General features: G+C 35.8%; 1 protein-coding gene across 1 annotated transcript in view; it reads left to right on the top strand.

The window, feature by feature from the left end:
- HTR7 (5-hydroxytryptamine receptor 7) overlaps nt 1–4,115 on the top strand; it is a 36,833-nt gene extending 32,718 nt beyond the window's left edge. The window contains exon 3 of the mRNA XM_074908379.1: nt 4,079–4,115. Within this exon, the coding sequence (XP_074764480.1) occupies nt 4,079–4,115 (37 nt within the window). The remainder of the gene's footprint in view (nt 1–4,078) is intronic.
- The last annotated feature ends 11,025 nt before the right edge of the window (nt 4,116–15,140 follow it).

Below are 15,140 nucleotides of genomic sequence, written 5' to 3'. Positions count from 1 at the left end.
AATAAATCTACAAAAATGAAACATAGAGAAATATTTACCAAATTAATACTACAAATAATGCAGACAAAATCCATTCACTCCCTCCCCACTGCTTTATAGCAGGAAAACTGATTTCCAGGCAGCCCCTGCTACAGACACTGAGGTCAGCACAGCATCATTAGAACATTACTGAGGTAAGTTTTGGGATCTCTGGCAGAAGAGAGCAACAGAACTGGAAGATGTTTTGAAGCAATATCATTTGTTCTGTTGCTTTTCCCTAGCTATCAACTTAGCTTTCCATATTATTTTTCTTATCTTTCACGAAAAACTATTCAAAATATAATATTTTCAGAAAATATTCAAGATCAGTGTATCAGCAAATCCTGTTCACAGTTTGCTTATGAATCAGTTCTTATCTTCTAAAACGTTTCTCAGGAAGATGCAGGAAGAGAGAAGGGAAAGTTCAGAGACATAGGGAATAGTCTTAATGTGCAAACTTATTAATATCCCAGAACAGAAGACACTCGCCCCTTATTGCAAAGGGTGAGGAAGTAGGAATGGTGAGATTGGATTTTTTTTTTTTAAGAGGAGGACTTAAGTAAATAAATAACTAAATAGCCTAAGAAACACTGCATAAGAAGAGCAATCTTTGCAATGTACAAAACATACAAACTTTTAACCTTCTTTAGTGATTTTAATCTCTTTAAGTAGTTATTGCCACTAATGAGTGGATTCAGCATAAGTTTGAAGTGAATTAATACTGTTTTCTATACCACTTCCTAAACATTTTGCTAAATAGGCCTGTCATTCCCCACATTCGCTACTCTGATACCCCTTTCAGCTGCCCTGCAGCATTGCCAAACCCCTTCTCATGTAGTAGTATTTCTGAAAGGGCAGAATGGCTTTTACTTACTGAAAACCAAAAGATGGTTATGATTCCCAGATTAATTTTTCTCCGTTGCAAGCAAAAAAAAACCCACTGAGATATTGTGTTTAATTAAAGACATTAATACATGGTTACTGTAGGGGATAATATTTTGATGATTTGTACCTTGTGACTTTACTGATTGAAATAATTATTTCTGTAATTTGTGGTATTTTGCATAGAACTAACCAAGTTACTTCAGACAAAAAATGCATACAGATGTATCAAAGTTTCCAGAAGATACCAATGCACTTTTATAAACCAACATACCAGACTGAATAAATATTTTGCTTTTAGTATTCTATCTACTCATTCAAAACCAACAATATTTCATTAATTCAGTAGTTGTGTGGTCTTGCCAGTTCCAGAAAATTGTTTTTACAGTATACGTATTTTTTACTTTCTGCGAGAGAAGACAAAGACAGCCACTGTAGTATACTTAGTTCAGCCCTTCTGGAAAACCTGTGTTTTAAATCATGGAAAAATATAGCAGAATGCTTCTGCATAGACTCACTAATGTCTCAGAAAACTTTGCGTCTTTTGCTAATCTAACCAGGATTTTGGCAGGTCTGTGGTAAAACAGCCGAGATTCTTCAGTGAAATCTACCATTCTGAAGATGGCTGAAGATAAAATTGGACAAATTAAATGAACATGTACTTCCCAACAATAGCTGCAAAAGCAAAACCACCCCACCCAATAAGTAAATACTGGCATTTTTGTAATCTCAACGCTTAAACAGCACAATGACAAAATATTACAGCTGCTTCATAGAAATACAGAAATTAATACCTTAATGATATGTGTTTTAAAACTGAGTAAGAGCTACTTACCAACAATTTTAAAGACTTGCATATTTAATTAGTGGAGACTTTCACTAAGGAATGCTGGAGCAAGTTGCTGTGGTTTTGCAGTCTAGTAAAATAATTTTACATTAGCATGTTTGCTGTAAGGAGGATGTATACCTTCTGTTTACCGGTATACTATCAAGGACCTATTCAAGGTACTTATTGCCTGTCCAACCTATGGGCATTAAAGAAGCCCAGATATTTATCCTGATAGAGAAGAAATAACAGAAATAATTAATAAGTAACATGGGAACCAAACAAACATAGAGAACTTGAAACCTTCTGGATATTTCATTACTAACTATGAAATTGTTCCTTATTCTCCCCCCTGGCTTTACTTGTAGCTTTTCTTAGCTTGTATACAGTAAATATTTTTGACAAATCCATAGATTAGTTTCTCTCTTCAAACAAAGCAGTAAATACAGCAAGTGAAAATCATGCTAAGGACTTTTAACTTTGTTGTGGTTTGACCTTAGCTAAATGCCAGGTACCCAGCAAATCATTCTATCACTTCCCCCCCTTCCCCTTGTTTTCTCAACAGGGCAAAGAGAGGAAAGAAAATAAGACAGACCAACCCCTATGGGTAAAACAAAAGCAGTTTTAACATAAGCAAAGCAAAGGAAAGGTCTGCACGTGGAAGCAAAAAAAAGGAGAACAGATTTATTCTCTGCTTCCCACGAAGAGGCGATGTCGGGCCTTCTCAGGAAGCAGGGCTCCAATATGCATGGTGGTTGCCTCAGAGGACCAAGGGTGACCCACACCCCCTTCCTCCTTTCTCCCAGCTTTATCCTGAGCAGACGTCACATGGTCTGGAATATCCCTTTGGTCAGTTTGGGTCAGCTGTCCTGGCTGTGTCCCCTCCCCAGATCTTGCCCACCCCGTCCCACTGGGGCAAATGTCAGAAAGAACCTTGGTGCTGTGTAAGCACTGCTCAGCAGCGGCCACAACACCAGGGTGCTATCAACACCCTGCCAGCTCCCAGCATAAACCACAGCACCGTGAGGGCTGCTATAGGGGAAATCCAATTCCAGCTCAGCCAAACACAGTACAAACTTTCAATTACAAAAAACTCTCCACATGTTCAATTAGCCAGATAAAGTTAATGCTCTAAAATAAGCATTTTTTTAAAGATTAATCTTCTCTTTCCAAAATAATCACATCAGCCCATAAAACAACAAAGATCATCAGCACCAAAATGGTTTGGAATCACAAAGATCTATAAAAGCAAACTTTTAGCCATAATAATGAAATAATTTTTGCCCATATATTTCCTTTAAACTTCCCCAATGCATGTAATACATGAACAGAATATAACATTTCCTAAGGAAAATTATATAAAGTCCAGAATTCTATTCCAGCTTTAAAAAACACCTACAGTTAGCTAAAACATAACATTTTATAAAACCCCTTGCTTTCCTTTATATCCTTGGATATAGTTACCTGGTCAGTTCTTGAAAGTTCCTACCTACGTGACTTCCTTTACTTTGGATCCATTTTTGCCAACATGTGTTTTCAAGTAATTAAATATTTGAAATGAGTGAGAATGCAGGTTTGTCTCTAAAAATGCCTGCTCCTGATACATTTACTGATGTGAATATTCCAGTGATTTCAACAGGAAGTTTATAAAGAGACAAAGGAGTAATTTTCTGCATGCTAGTCAAGGCAGAACTGGACTTGGGATGCTCTGGAAAACTCTCTTGTAATCTCAGATTTACTGTTACAACATTTCAGCCTGGTTACTGTAGAGAATTGGTTCTTCCCTTCACCAAACTTGAGAAGAGAGGAAGGAATTTGCCCTAATTATAATTAGAGTGATGGTGTCATAGGTAGGATAAAGTACAGCGTCATTACAGCTAAAATGTATATTCCATGCAAAGATGATTTTATGAAATTGAGGGAGCAGTCTTCATTCTCGCTCTGGCTCCTTTCTCCCTCCTTGCTTGCATTAGGCTTCCATGAACAGTGACATGTGTCAGTTTGCATCAGAGGCTGGAAGGTTGGGCCCGATGTGGGGCTCTCAGAAAAACCAGCTACAAATTCTGAAGTAATTTCGGGCATCTGCCCCTGAATTGTGTAAAATGGCCTGAGAACTTCCTCAGTTCTCACAGCAACCCAAAATGGAACAAGAACAAAGGACCTGAAAACCAGCAGAATCCTATACTTTCCCCTAGTTTCCCCTTTTGTATGGGACCTCTGAGAATTATCTCATTAGCCATGATCTACTTGCTTCTTTAAAAATGTTTCCATTTATTTCAGTGGTATCTGGATCAGGACTTTTAGTTGCTTCAGGACATTTCTCATCTAATTCATCCACTTTTTTAAAAACAGGAGAAGTTCTGATTTCTCCAGGGAAAAAGAGTCATGACCAAATGTGCATCAAAGCAGCCAGAAAAAGCCAAGCCAGAGCTGGAAGAAGAAAAATGAAGAGTTGGCTTCTGAAGAACTGGATAGATTTATGAAATGTACTTCATCTTCTTTTGATGGGAATGTACTAAAAATACTCAATGAACTCAACACATTACATTAAATACATTTCTATTGGAAGTAGTCACATCTTGTTTGTTATGGAGAAAAGTGCTGCTATATACAAATGAAAATAGTTTTCTGCCTGAGAAAGGCAAATCATTGCAGCAATAAGAGTTTGGCACACAGGGTGGGGAAAAAGAAATGCAACTAAAACTCAAAAGATAAAGCACTGTACAGATTTCCACCACATTCAACAATGTAGAAGAGCACTCATTTACCATGTTTGTGGATCATAACATTGTTAATATCCAGGGATCATCAATGATATTGAATGTACTTTGTTGTAGTACAAAAAGAGGTTTTCAAGCAAATGGTGGCTCTGTGGATGCTTTTGGTGCTTGTGTTAAAGAGATGCTATGCACCTGGAATGGGCTTGAGAAAGGCAACAATAAAAGACTGATTTTTGTAAAAGCATTCTGTTGTACTGAGTAAATGTCTGTTTACTTGTTAACATACACATGGTTTGTTCTCCCTAACATTTTAAAAAAGGCTGCCTTCAGTTACACTCTGACAAAAGTTAAGGGACAGGATTAGAATGCATACATATTTTACCACAGTTAATTTACAGACATGATTGCTTTGCTTTAATGTAACTTTTGTGATCTGCCAATTTATAAAAATTTTCTCTCATTTTAATTCAACTATAAAAGGCTGGAGAATTCCCATAGCACTTTGCTTTTCTCTTACTGGCTAGCCAGACTAGACTGAGAATTACAACATTTATTGGGTTTTTTACATGCATTTAAGAAGTGTTATTTCTGCCAGCATTTGATTATAATTAAAATAAACCCCTTTGACTTGACAAAAATTAAATAGGCAAGTGTTAATGACCATTTTTCCCAAGGAAAATTGAGTCAAGGGATCATTCCTTAAATATGCCTTTGAACATTGGGGGGCAGGCTTCTTATATTTATTTCCCCTCAGTGTTTCTAAACTATGTGTGGTTATATAATCCACAATGCATCAGGATATACCATTCCTTAAGGCTATCTTTAAAGGGAAATCTTGATAAGCACTTGCCTTATTTCCATAGCTGTATGACTTGTGATAATTTAGTCTCCTACTTGCAGTTTAACCAAAATGCTGCTAGTAAATCATCCACTGACTACACATGCCATTACAGCTTTGATTTCCTTTGTTTAATATACAAGTTCACAATAGTTATCTAAATAAGGAGCCAGGCATACCAGCACAGGCCAATTCATTACTTAGCAGCAAAAGATAAATATGGAATGCAAATCAACCCATGTTAAGCCTATGTAAAACCTTGGAGAGAGCATAACCCATGTTCTGCTCACTATTTTGACACCATAAGCTAACACCTGTAGTTACACAAGAGAGCACCAGAGTAGCGTATCTTCATTGCGCTGGGTCAGCAAGACTCTTCAGTACTTCACTGATAAAACTAATTACCGTGAACTCTTCATTTGAAACAAAATGAGTCTTATAATTTGCTTTATTTCCCAAAGGGAATGACACGGCAGTGTTTTTTACTTGGTTAGCCTTAAGTGTTTAACAGGAAATGGAACAGTTATTGTCAATGGCCAATGGACCTTTTCCAGTTGAATTACATGAGAATACATTCAGAGAAACTCAGATGAAGTCAAAATTATACATAAATAATATTATAACTGGACCTAATGAAAAAGTGAGATCATATATCCATAAATATAACAATTAAAAAAAAAAAAAAAAAAAAGACTGTTTCATCTTTTAAAAAACCCAAACCTTAAAATAAAGGGCAGTGGTCATACACTGAAACTAATTTTTAAGCTTTATGGTCTCAATTGCATGTTCATTTTACAAAGGCAATGAAACAATTTTACTTAAATGAATTAGACTGTCACTTCCTTGTTCATGATGTTGTGTCAAAGCATTAACTTCAAGTGAAATGGAAAAATTGTACGTCATATGAATAACTTAAATGGTTTAAAAAAAGCCCAAATAAACCAACACTACCAGTGACACCCTCGTGAAAATTCATGGGTTTTTTTAATGCTGTTATTTTAAGCTTAAGTGAAATTTCTGTTTTAGGAGAAATATACCAGAGGATGAGAGTCAGAAAGAGCTTTTAGCTGTTAGGGATCTACCATTCTATATAGAAATATGTATACATATATATGACACACATCCATCCCTCCTATTTTAGAATGGCACTTCCTGATGAAAAGAAGGCAACAAATGTATTATTATTTATTAAACATATTTTTCTTTTAATATTAAATGCCCAGAATCTTGCAGAAATTATATTTTAGAATAAGTTGCGGCATCATGGACCTATAAAGTTGTAGTTCTGCTGATTTTTTCATAAAGAGTTTTTCATCCAGGTGTTTTCAAACACATAAACAACATGAAGAACATTGGAAACTAAAGAATACTGACACTTTGTCATACAAGATGAAGCTCATTTTTTTCCTACTGTAACTGTCAGGTCTGTCACCTCTCTCAAACCAACGCACAAACCCACACAGTAACTAGAAGAGTCACTCAAGGCTAAGCACATATTCAAGACTAGCAAATAATGCATACAATGTTTTAGGAGATTAAAAAAAAAACAGTGCTGATCAAAAGAAGTCAAGAGAGTAGATGGCCTGCTGGGATAACGAGTTGAGCTGTCAGTAGTTTTTGTAGCCAGTAGTACAAAAGCAGCACACGGACCTGCCTTACATTGAAATAATCCGAGTCCCTGGGCTGTAGCTACAAGTCTAGCAGAGTGAATAATGCCAGAAACAAAGCTCAGACTCACAGTTCTGGATCTATAGAAGATGTCTTTCTAGCTCTGTCACCAAACCTGCTCTGGGATGTAACAGTGACCAGTTTGCATTTTCAAAGGGCTGCCTTATGGTAGTTATCACTGCATTTATCAATTTTAATAAATAAGATTAATTTCTCCAAAGATTTGCAACCCCCTTGATCTTTCACTATGCATCCCAGCCCATTTTGTTCTCTGTATGTATTCTTAGGGTCAACAGACAGCTGAGGTATTTGGTGGACCAATCTACAACACCTTTATTATATCTCTTCTGTTCTCCCCTCATCATCTGTTTTTTGTCCAGGTTGATCTGTTCATTGCAAACTTAAAACTTCCTAGCTGCCCCCTTGATTCTAGTGTAAAGTCTTGCTAAATTATATAGTTTTATTCATATGACAAAGTGATTAATTTGCTTCAGACCTAAGCAAAAAATAAATAAAATAATAAAAGAATAAAGTTTTTATTATCACAAGAAGCACTGTTGAAAAAGTTACATAAGTGCACAAAAACCATATGTGTATATATAATGGGAAAACAGTCAGATGTCCTTGATAATTTTAATAGATAAAAGTGAATTTTATGTATTATTTCAGTCATCCAGGACTTTTAATATGCAAAGGTCACCAGAGGATTGAGCTGGAACTCTATATTTTAAGTCATATATTTTTCCTTGATGGGATCTAGTAAAACATAAAGATGATTAACATAAGAGACTATTTCCCACAAACAGTTTACTGAGAAATACAAATACAACGAAATTAAGCTCTTCAAGTTATAAGTGGCCTGTGCTGAAAATGTTGAGTGTCTTTGGTTGCAGTATGAGTCTTAAAAAAAATAATTGCTGCCACTTGCATTGAAAATGATTCAAATTTATACAGCAAACTAATTTAGTAGAAAAGGAACTAGGGTTCTTGAGTGTTAGGTATTGAGTTATATTATGCTTTTAAAATGTATAAACCCAGAAAGCTGTTAAAATGTTAATTTGGATAGTATTTAAAAGGTAATTACTTTTGTACAATAAAATAAGAAGTCTACTGAATACTAATCCCTGTCATGTGCTTTCTTTGAACTAATGCTACAGAAAATAGAGAATCCATTTGTTTAAGTGATTTTAATTTAGATTAATGTAAGACATCCTCATCTACAAAAAAATTCTGATTTTTTTCAGCTTGACTCATTTAAAATCCTTACCGTATCAAAATTAATGTCAAAGAAAACTACCTACACTTGTTGGATTGCACTGAACTGAAAGAATAAGAAATGGGAAATTTTAATGCCTCTCCTGATGAAAGTGCAGTTTGGTTTGCTCAGCACAAGCACTGCTACAAAGAGCACTCAGGTCCTACTGAGCTGGCCAAGACTGTTCGCTTCTAAGCAAAAGCTGATTTCATCTATTCAAGCCTTTTAAGAGAAAGGCAAACACTCCAAAAAATTTAGTTGCATTTCATTCCAGAGAAGATTGCTCAGACCAGAAAGGATATTTTGTTCAACTTCTTGAATAACATAATCTAAATATGGATTTGCTTCTGGTTCTATTTAAAGAAATCATATAGCATATTGTCTAGGAAATCCTCTAACATTAGTCTTGTTTATTAAAAAAGGATGACCTAACATTTCTTTTAAAAAAATCCAGACTTTGACTAGTGTAGTCAAAATAAATTTCATTTACAAACACAAACTTTTAAATGCTTGTCTCTTTATTTTATCCACAGCTATTTTATTGGTTACCTTGCAGGGGTGCATATATGAATACTATATAGTTTTGTCCTTTTCCTTCAACTGTTTTTTCCCATAATTGCAGACCACTTTCAGAACTTTTACTGATAGTTCAAAGTTTACAGGCTAGGAAACACTATTCTACAAAGTCTCAACCCAAACATGCTTTAGATAAACCAAACTTTTAGAGTACATACTTGACATCTATATTATGCCTCAGATGACCTATTCAATGCACAGAAAGCATCCATCTTGGGACACCCACAGAAAATAATATTCAGATATTTCATACTATGTTTTGTTTATGCAAGTGTTTTCTTCTTTTTTCCTCTGTTGTATCAATGCTTATTTCTTTAGCCAACACCTTCTCCTACAGTTGACTATCTACCTGAATTCTTTTGTTAAAAATACCATGTATCTAAGTAGGGTATTTACTCAAAGATGCAGAAATTATTTCCAGTTGAATAAAAATAAACCAATAAATGAGACAGCCACATACGAAGATTTGATTATTTTTTACATTCAGGGTGTGTACCACAAGTCTTGAGTGCATATTTCTCCATGTGTCCATGGGAAGGGGAGCAGAGTCTGTGGGCACTGAGAGAGATGGGGCATACACCAACATGCCTCCTGCTCTGCTCAGCTCTGGAGCACACCACAGGGCACGTCTGCCCCCCAAAGCACAAGCTGCCAAGGAACAAGAGCTCAGTGAGGCCTACAGACCCACAGTCAAAGTCAGGTCACCAAAATTTTTTCTAGGGCCCATCAGGTCACAATCAACCCTCTCTCCTTGGGTAAATGTTCCATGTGAAAAGTCTCATCCAGCTCCCTCTGAGGAAGTAGTTTGTGGAAATGGAGCAGAGCCAAAAAGCCCCAAGTTTCCAGTTCCCACCTTTCTGAGTCTAGCTGAAATGGAAAGCAATCTTTGTGCTATCCCAGTTCTTAATTTATTCTTGCCAAGCTGGACATCTATTAACCATTACTTATTTTTTAGGACGAATATGAAGCCCTTCTTCAACAATTTCTGATGCAGTTACAGCCAGGGCAGATGACCTGTGTAAGGTTCCTTCATACGGTGAAACTTAGGTTGACATATGCTTAAAGAGAGATATGCCAAGAACTTCCCTGCTCTACTAGGCCATTTACATATGACCACTCTATATTCATTAGTTTAACATTTACTGCTCTTGTTCTGTCAGCAGAATGTTGATTTGATTTTCACTCTTACTATTACAATGTCACAGGTATAATAGTACTATAAATGGTGCAATGTATTTACAGATTGAATAAAATATGATTTCTGAGGAGTAGTTACTGGTAGGAAACTAAATTTTAATAACAACTTACAAATTTATAGCAATTAGATAAATAAAATTTTATTCATTATCATGATATATAGATGAATTATTGGAGAAAAATGCCCAACTACAAGCTTATCTGTCATCTAAAATGTTATAAAGATTAAGACATGCAAAGTGATCAGTTTCTTGAAAAGGGCAGCAAGGACAAGAAGAAAGTAAAGAGAAAAACAGTAGAAAAGATGTTGCCTGTTTCAAATCACTAAGACCTCCCACACTGGAAAACTTTGCTTTCAAATTTGAGTGTGATAACAAAGTGAAACCAAGCTCTAGTTTTGTCACAGATATGTCCAACAGACACTAATTTTCAAAAATAAATACAGTATATCTAATCAAAACTTGCCCTGAAGGAAAAGTTTTGTGGGATTGAATGAAATATTTCTAGAAATGTGATGCAATAAAACCCCTCCTATCTGCCACCACAGCATGGTCGTCTCTAAACAGCCACTTCTCTCTTTGACTGTAAGCTCCTGCAAGGAACAGAAGTCTGCTCCTCAGCCAGAGAACTGCAGAGCCGGAGCTAGCCCATGGGAACAGGAGATCCCTGCCAAAGATTGCCCAAGTTGCCAATCCAAAGAGCACAAACTGAGAACATGGACTGTGCACCCACCAGAACCAGAGCTCTACACATCCTTTTAGAGATGGCTGTGATAGTCATAGTGTTTCTTATTGAATGGTCAAAGCACTTACTCAGCACATGGAAAATCTGTCATCAGTGCTCACATCAAATCCACAACCTCCTTACACTCAGAGCGCTCCAGCCAGAAAGCTATTTAGAGTGACAGAAGCATTGTCTGTCCCTTCTGATAAAGATCCTTCACAGAAAGTAATGAATGTTAATTGGACCAAAACAGAACTGAAAGGTTATATAGCTCCTTAAGTAGCCTACTACTTAAGATGTTAATTTACATTTAAGGAGTTTTTATCCAGTGGATGTCTTGCACAACCAAAGACGTGAATAAAGTTCTAGGAGCAGAAATCATGACTCAAGTTTATTGTTTCCCAGGTGAACTTCATCACCCCATCCTACAAAATCAAGCCTCTAGAGATTCTTTTTGGCCCACAGATCTCAAATGCTTTTCTCTATAAAATAGCATTAGTTCAGAAGCAGAAAGGGAAATCATTCCACCACAAAGTCAGAAGACTGCTAATTTGGTGCTTTGTCGAGAGACAGCTGAGGATCAGCTCTCAGGGTGATCTTAGGACCGCTGTCCATAGCAAGTGTTAAAAACACTAACTTTTTTCTATAAAATGCCCACAATTGCCCTTTCAATGAAAATAGAGAACCTTACTGAGATCCTTGAAATAAAAAAGTATATATGCCCATCTCTAGGTATGAATCCAAAACACAGTAGGCATGAACATAGGCCAGTTCCAGAGAGTAGTTTCAAGTATAACACAGAGTATTATACTGGCTAGATAAGGGAAGATTTATTGCTCTCAGATCCCACCCTGAGACTCCCAGCCCGTCCTCAGACGCTGCAGAAGAAGTCTGCATACCCAGCACAGGCATTGGCATTTTGTTTTGGGCATCAAGCACCTAAACAGTTAAGTCCTACATTGGATTTGGTACAATTTTTTTCACAGTATGCTGGCACAAACGTGGATGAAATCATGGATATTATATTACTAGCTTTAATTAACTAAAAGAAAACATATACTGTTCTCTCTGAGGATCGACTAAGATGTAATGAAAATTATTAAGTCTATAGAGCCACTGTGCAGCTAGCACGGGAATAAAAATGTTATTTTACAGTGAATGATTATATTCATTAATACAGCTAACCAGAGAGTGACTTAAACCTCCATTTGCAACTTTTCATTTCTGTGTACTTGAAGACATGTTTCCATTAGCAACAGTAGTAATTCCTTTGTTCTGATGCATTTTGGAGTTATGGTAAATAAGAAAAATCCCCAGTGTTACTGGTAATTTGCATATAGATATTGACCTTCTGTAAGATGAAAACCAAAATCGGCCAATATGTCTATTTAAGTCATTTCTCTAAAGCCTTTAATTCTATGTTCATCTTGCTGCTTGAATTACTAGTTCATATTTACTTTTCAAAGGTTTTATTGCTATATGTCCACTAGATCTTCATATAAAGTACTCACTAGATACAAAAGTTTTGATCCATTATGGATATTTTGATCCATTATTGATTATTCACTTAAAACCTGAGAAAATTAATTTATTCAAAATCATGTTGAGAAAATCAGCAGCTATTTGTTTCTACACACATTCCTCTACATCTCAGAGCATGCCAACAGTTGAAATTAAATGCCTTTCCTCATATAATTTCATCCATGTGGATGCAGATATTCCACTCCAAAAATTGACTGTCCTAACAGGTCATTACTTCACAATGTTTCTCAATGTGTTTTTGCAAGGACATTTGCTAACCCTGTAAAATATTGATGTTTCTTATCAAAGTATACTATCATTTAGGTCTATCCTGGAAACCCTTTATATAAATTTATTGCTGTGCTTTACTTCTAAGTTCTCCTTGCATCCCCAAGGCCCTCTTTTCCAGACCAACCCAAATACCCTGACTGACCTTGCCACTGTAAATCCAGAGCCTATAAGCTGGGACATCTTCCTTTACAGTGCAATTCAGTCACTGTGTCTTTGACCTTCATCAGCAGTTGCCATGAAAAAGTAGCCATGCAATTATTTTAATTATAATCTTACTTAAAATTAGTTATTAATTCAATTTTACCTCAGCAAGATGAGGATTTCTTCATCCTATACACTTTATGAAAATGCAGGACAGCTAATTTCCCTCTAAAAGAAGGCAGAGTGGGAAGTGAAGGTGCTCTAGCAAAGAAAGGCAGGCCAGATAAGCCCAAAGAGGGAGCCCAAAGAGGAAGCCCAGTTTAGAGAGGGCTTAGACTTTATGATTGTGCTCTGATTGTGTAATACAGCATAAGTCTGCTCCGATTTTCAAATATGCTCTCAAAATACAAAAGCAAAGTTCCCTTGCATCTAAGTGATGGCTGAAACTTCACAAGACTTTAATAAGAAAGTACTGATATTTTTCCCATTAATGGAAAACTGAGTAGGTGTTACAAATAACCATTAAGCACAACTGAAAAATGTAACTTACAGGGAGGGCTTTGGACCAGAAACACTTATTCAGCCATTACATTAATACTGATTTGATATTACTCGCTTCAGTGAGGCCTTATGAAGAATGTTCTGCATCCTAACACTCAGCATTTGAAAGTCATAACAGAAACTGGGCAAGCTCTATTATTTGAATTTGTCCTAGTGAATTTATTCCAGATTCCTAGCTATCCACAAAAATTTATGTGGAAAAAAATCTTTCACAGAGCATAACTGAAGCTAACAAAGTACCTACTACATATCATATATTAATATTTAACATAGTATAAGCTTGGATTTGGCAGAGTAAGCCTAGGTAACAGTTCCAAAAATATCAAAATATAATATTGAAAACTTGAGAATTAACAGCAACTTTTACAATATGCAGCCTCTTATTCTTCTGCTCCAATATGACTGTTCTGGGTGAAAAATCTTCAGATTGTAAGCATAAAAGCTTTTATATCAAAGCACATTTTAAAATGTTATTCAAAATTATTCTGTTGCCATGAAGGAACACTATAGCCTTTAAAATACTCCCTTTAGAATTGTCCCAGATAATTGACAGGGTGAAAGAACATTGTTTAGTTTGTTAAATTATCACAGAGAAGAGCCTGTAAATAGATTGAATTTTCTTCATTTCCATGAATTGGCCTACCTGGTTATGCAGCACAGCATGTTGCAAAATGCATACCTAGAAGAAAAATTACCTGAATGAGCTCCAAAACCGTATTTCTCTTTATCTGCCATAGTTCCACAAACTGCAACTCACACAGATACACCTTTTTCCATTTAGATTTCAAACTCTTATCTGCAAGTTACAGTCTGTAGAGCCGAAACTATGGTTTAGTGGACATAGTAGCAGAAAAGACTGACTAGTACTGATGAAACACAGAGAAAAGAAAGATTAAGCCTTTATTTAAGAAAATGGTACTGAGATTACTTGGGATACAAATTCATACAGGTATCTCTGTCCTCCAGCTGACATTTGATAAATATTTCAATCTTTTAAATTTGTAGTACAGAATTTTACTTCTTGGCTTAAAAAGACTTTGAAAGAAACTAGAGCACATCAACCTTTTGTGGATTATAGTGGAAACAAATAGTTCTGTCTTCTGGTGGTGCCATACAAATACATTTTCTGGCTTGCTAATTTGAATCCAAATGGACCCATGAAGCAAACTTGTTCAAGTTGTTGTCTACTAGAAGATGTAGTTGTTGTTTACTATAAGATGTAGGAATCATTTTCTCCCTCTTATAGAGACAACCAGAGCACACTTTTTTCTTTTTTTTTGTATGGATTTTTTTCAGCACATAAGTAGCTCAAGATGATGGACCTTTGATTGATAAAATATGCTATGGGTTGCATACCTGAGTCTGGATGCATGTCTCTGCATCTCTATATCTTGTACATCATGTTAGCAGCCATTAGCAAGTTTTAATTTATGTTGGCTATGAAGGGTCACAAAGGACCATACAATAGGAAAGTTTCTCCTCCTACGCTTCCTTTGATCTACCATGATGATCATTCAGCACAAAAAAATTATACTTTGGAAGATCACTTCCTCTTTAAAAAGATTTTTAAAACTGTCAGTTAAACCAATTTTTGGTGATTGTGCATTACCATTGAACTGAAATTCTTAAATCACCTTTTTACTTAAGTTTTAAACCAGCAAACAAAAACTCTTGGATTAAAAGATCAGTTTTAGTCTTTGCATTTGTACTTTCTGCTGTGTTCCAAAAGGAGTAATTAAGTCTCATGAATTAGAAGTTACTGACATGTACAGATTCACACATTAATATAGCCACTACTTTAAACTTGATACTTGCCTTTGCTGACCAAAAATATTTAAGAAGTTGTATAGTTTAATGCACATGTATTCAGAGTCTTAAAATTTAAGTTTTTTTAACAGGTGAATGACATTTCTTATTAAACAG

Source organism: Athene noctua, chromosome 5 (genome assembly GCF_965140245.1).
Source record: "Athene noctua chromosome 5, bAthNoc1.hap1.1, whole genome shotgun sequence".
NCBI classification, from domain to species: Eukaryota; Metazoa; Chordata; class Aves; order Strigiformes; family Strigidae; genus Athene; species Athene noctua.
Note: the sequence above shows the minus strand (reverse complement) of the source record. Positions and strands in the feature narration are given on the sequence as shown.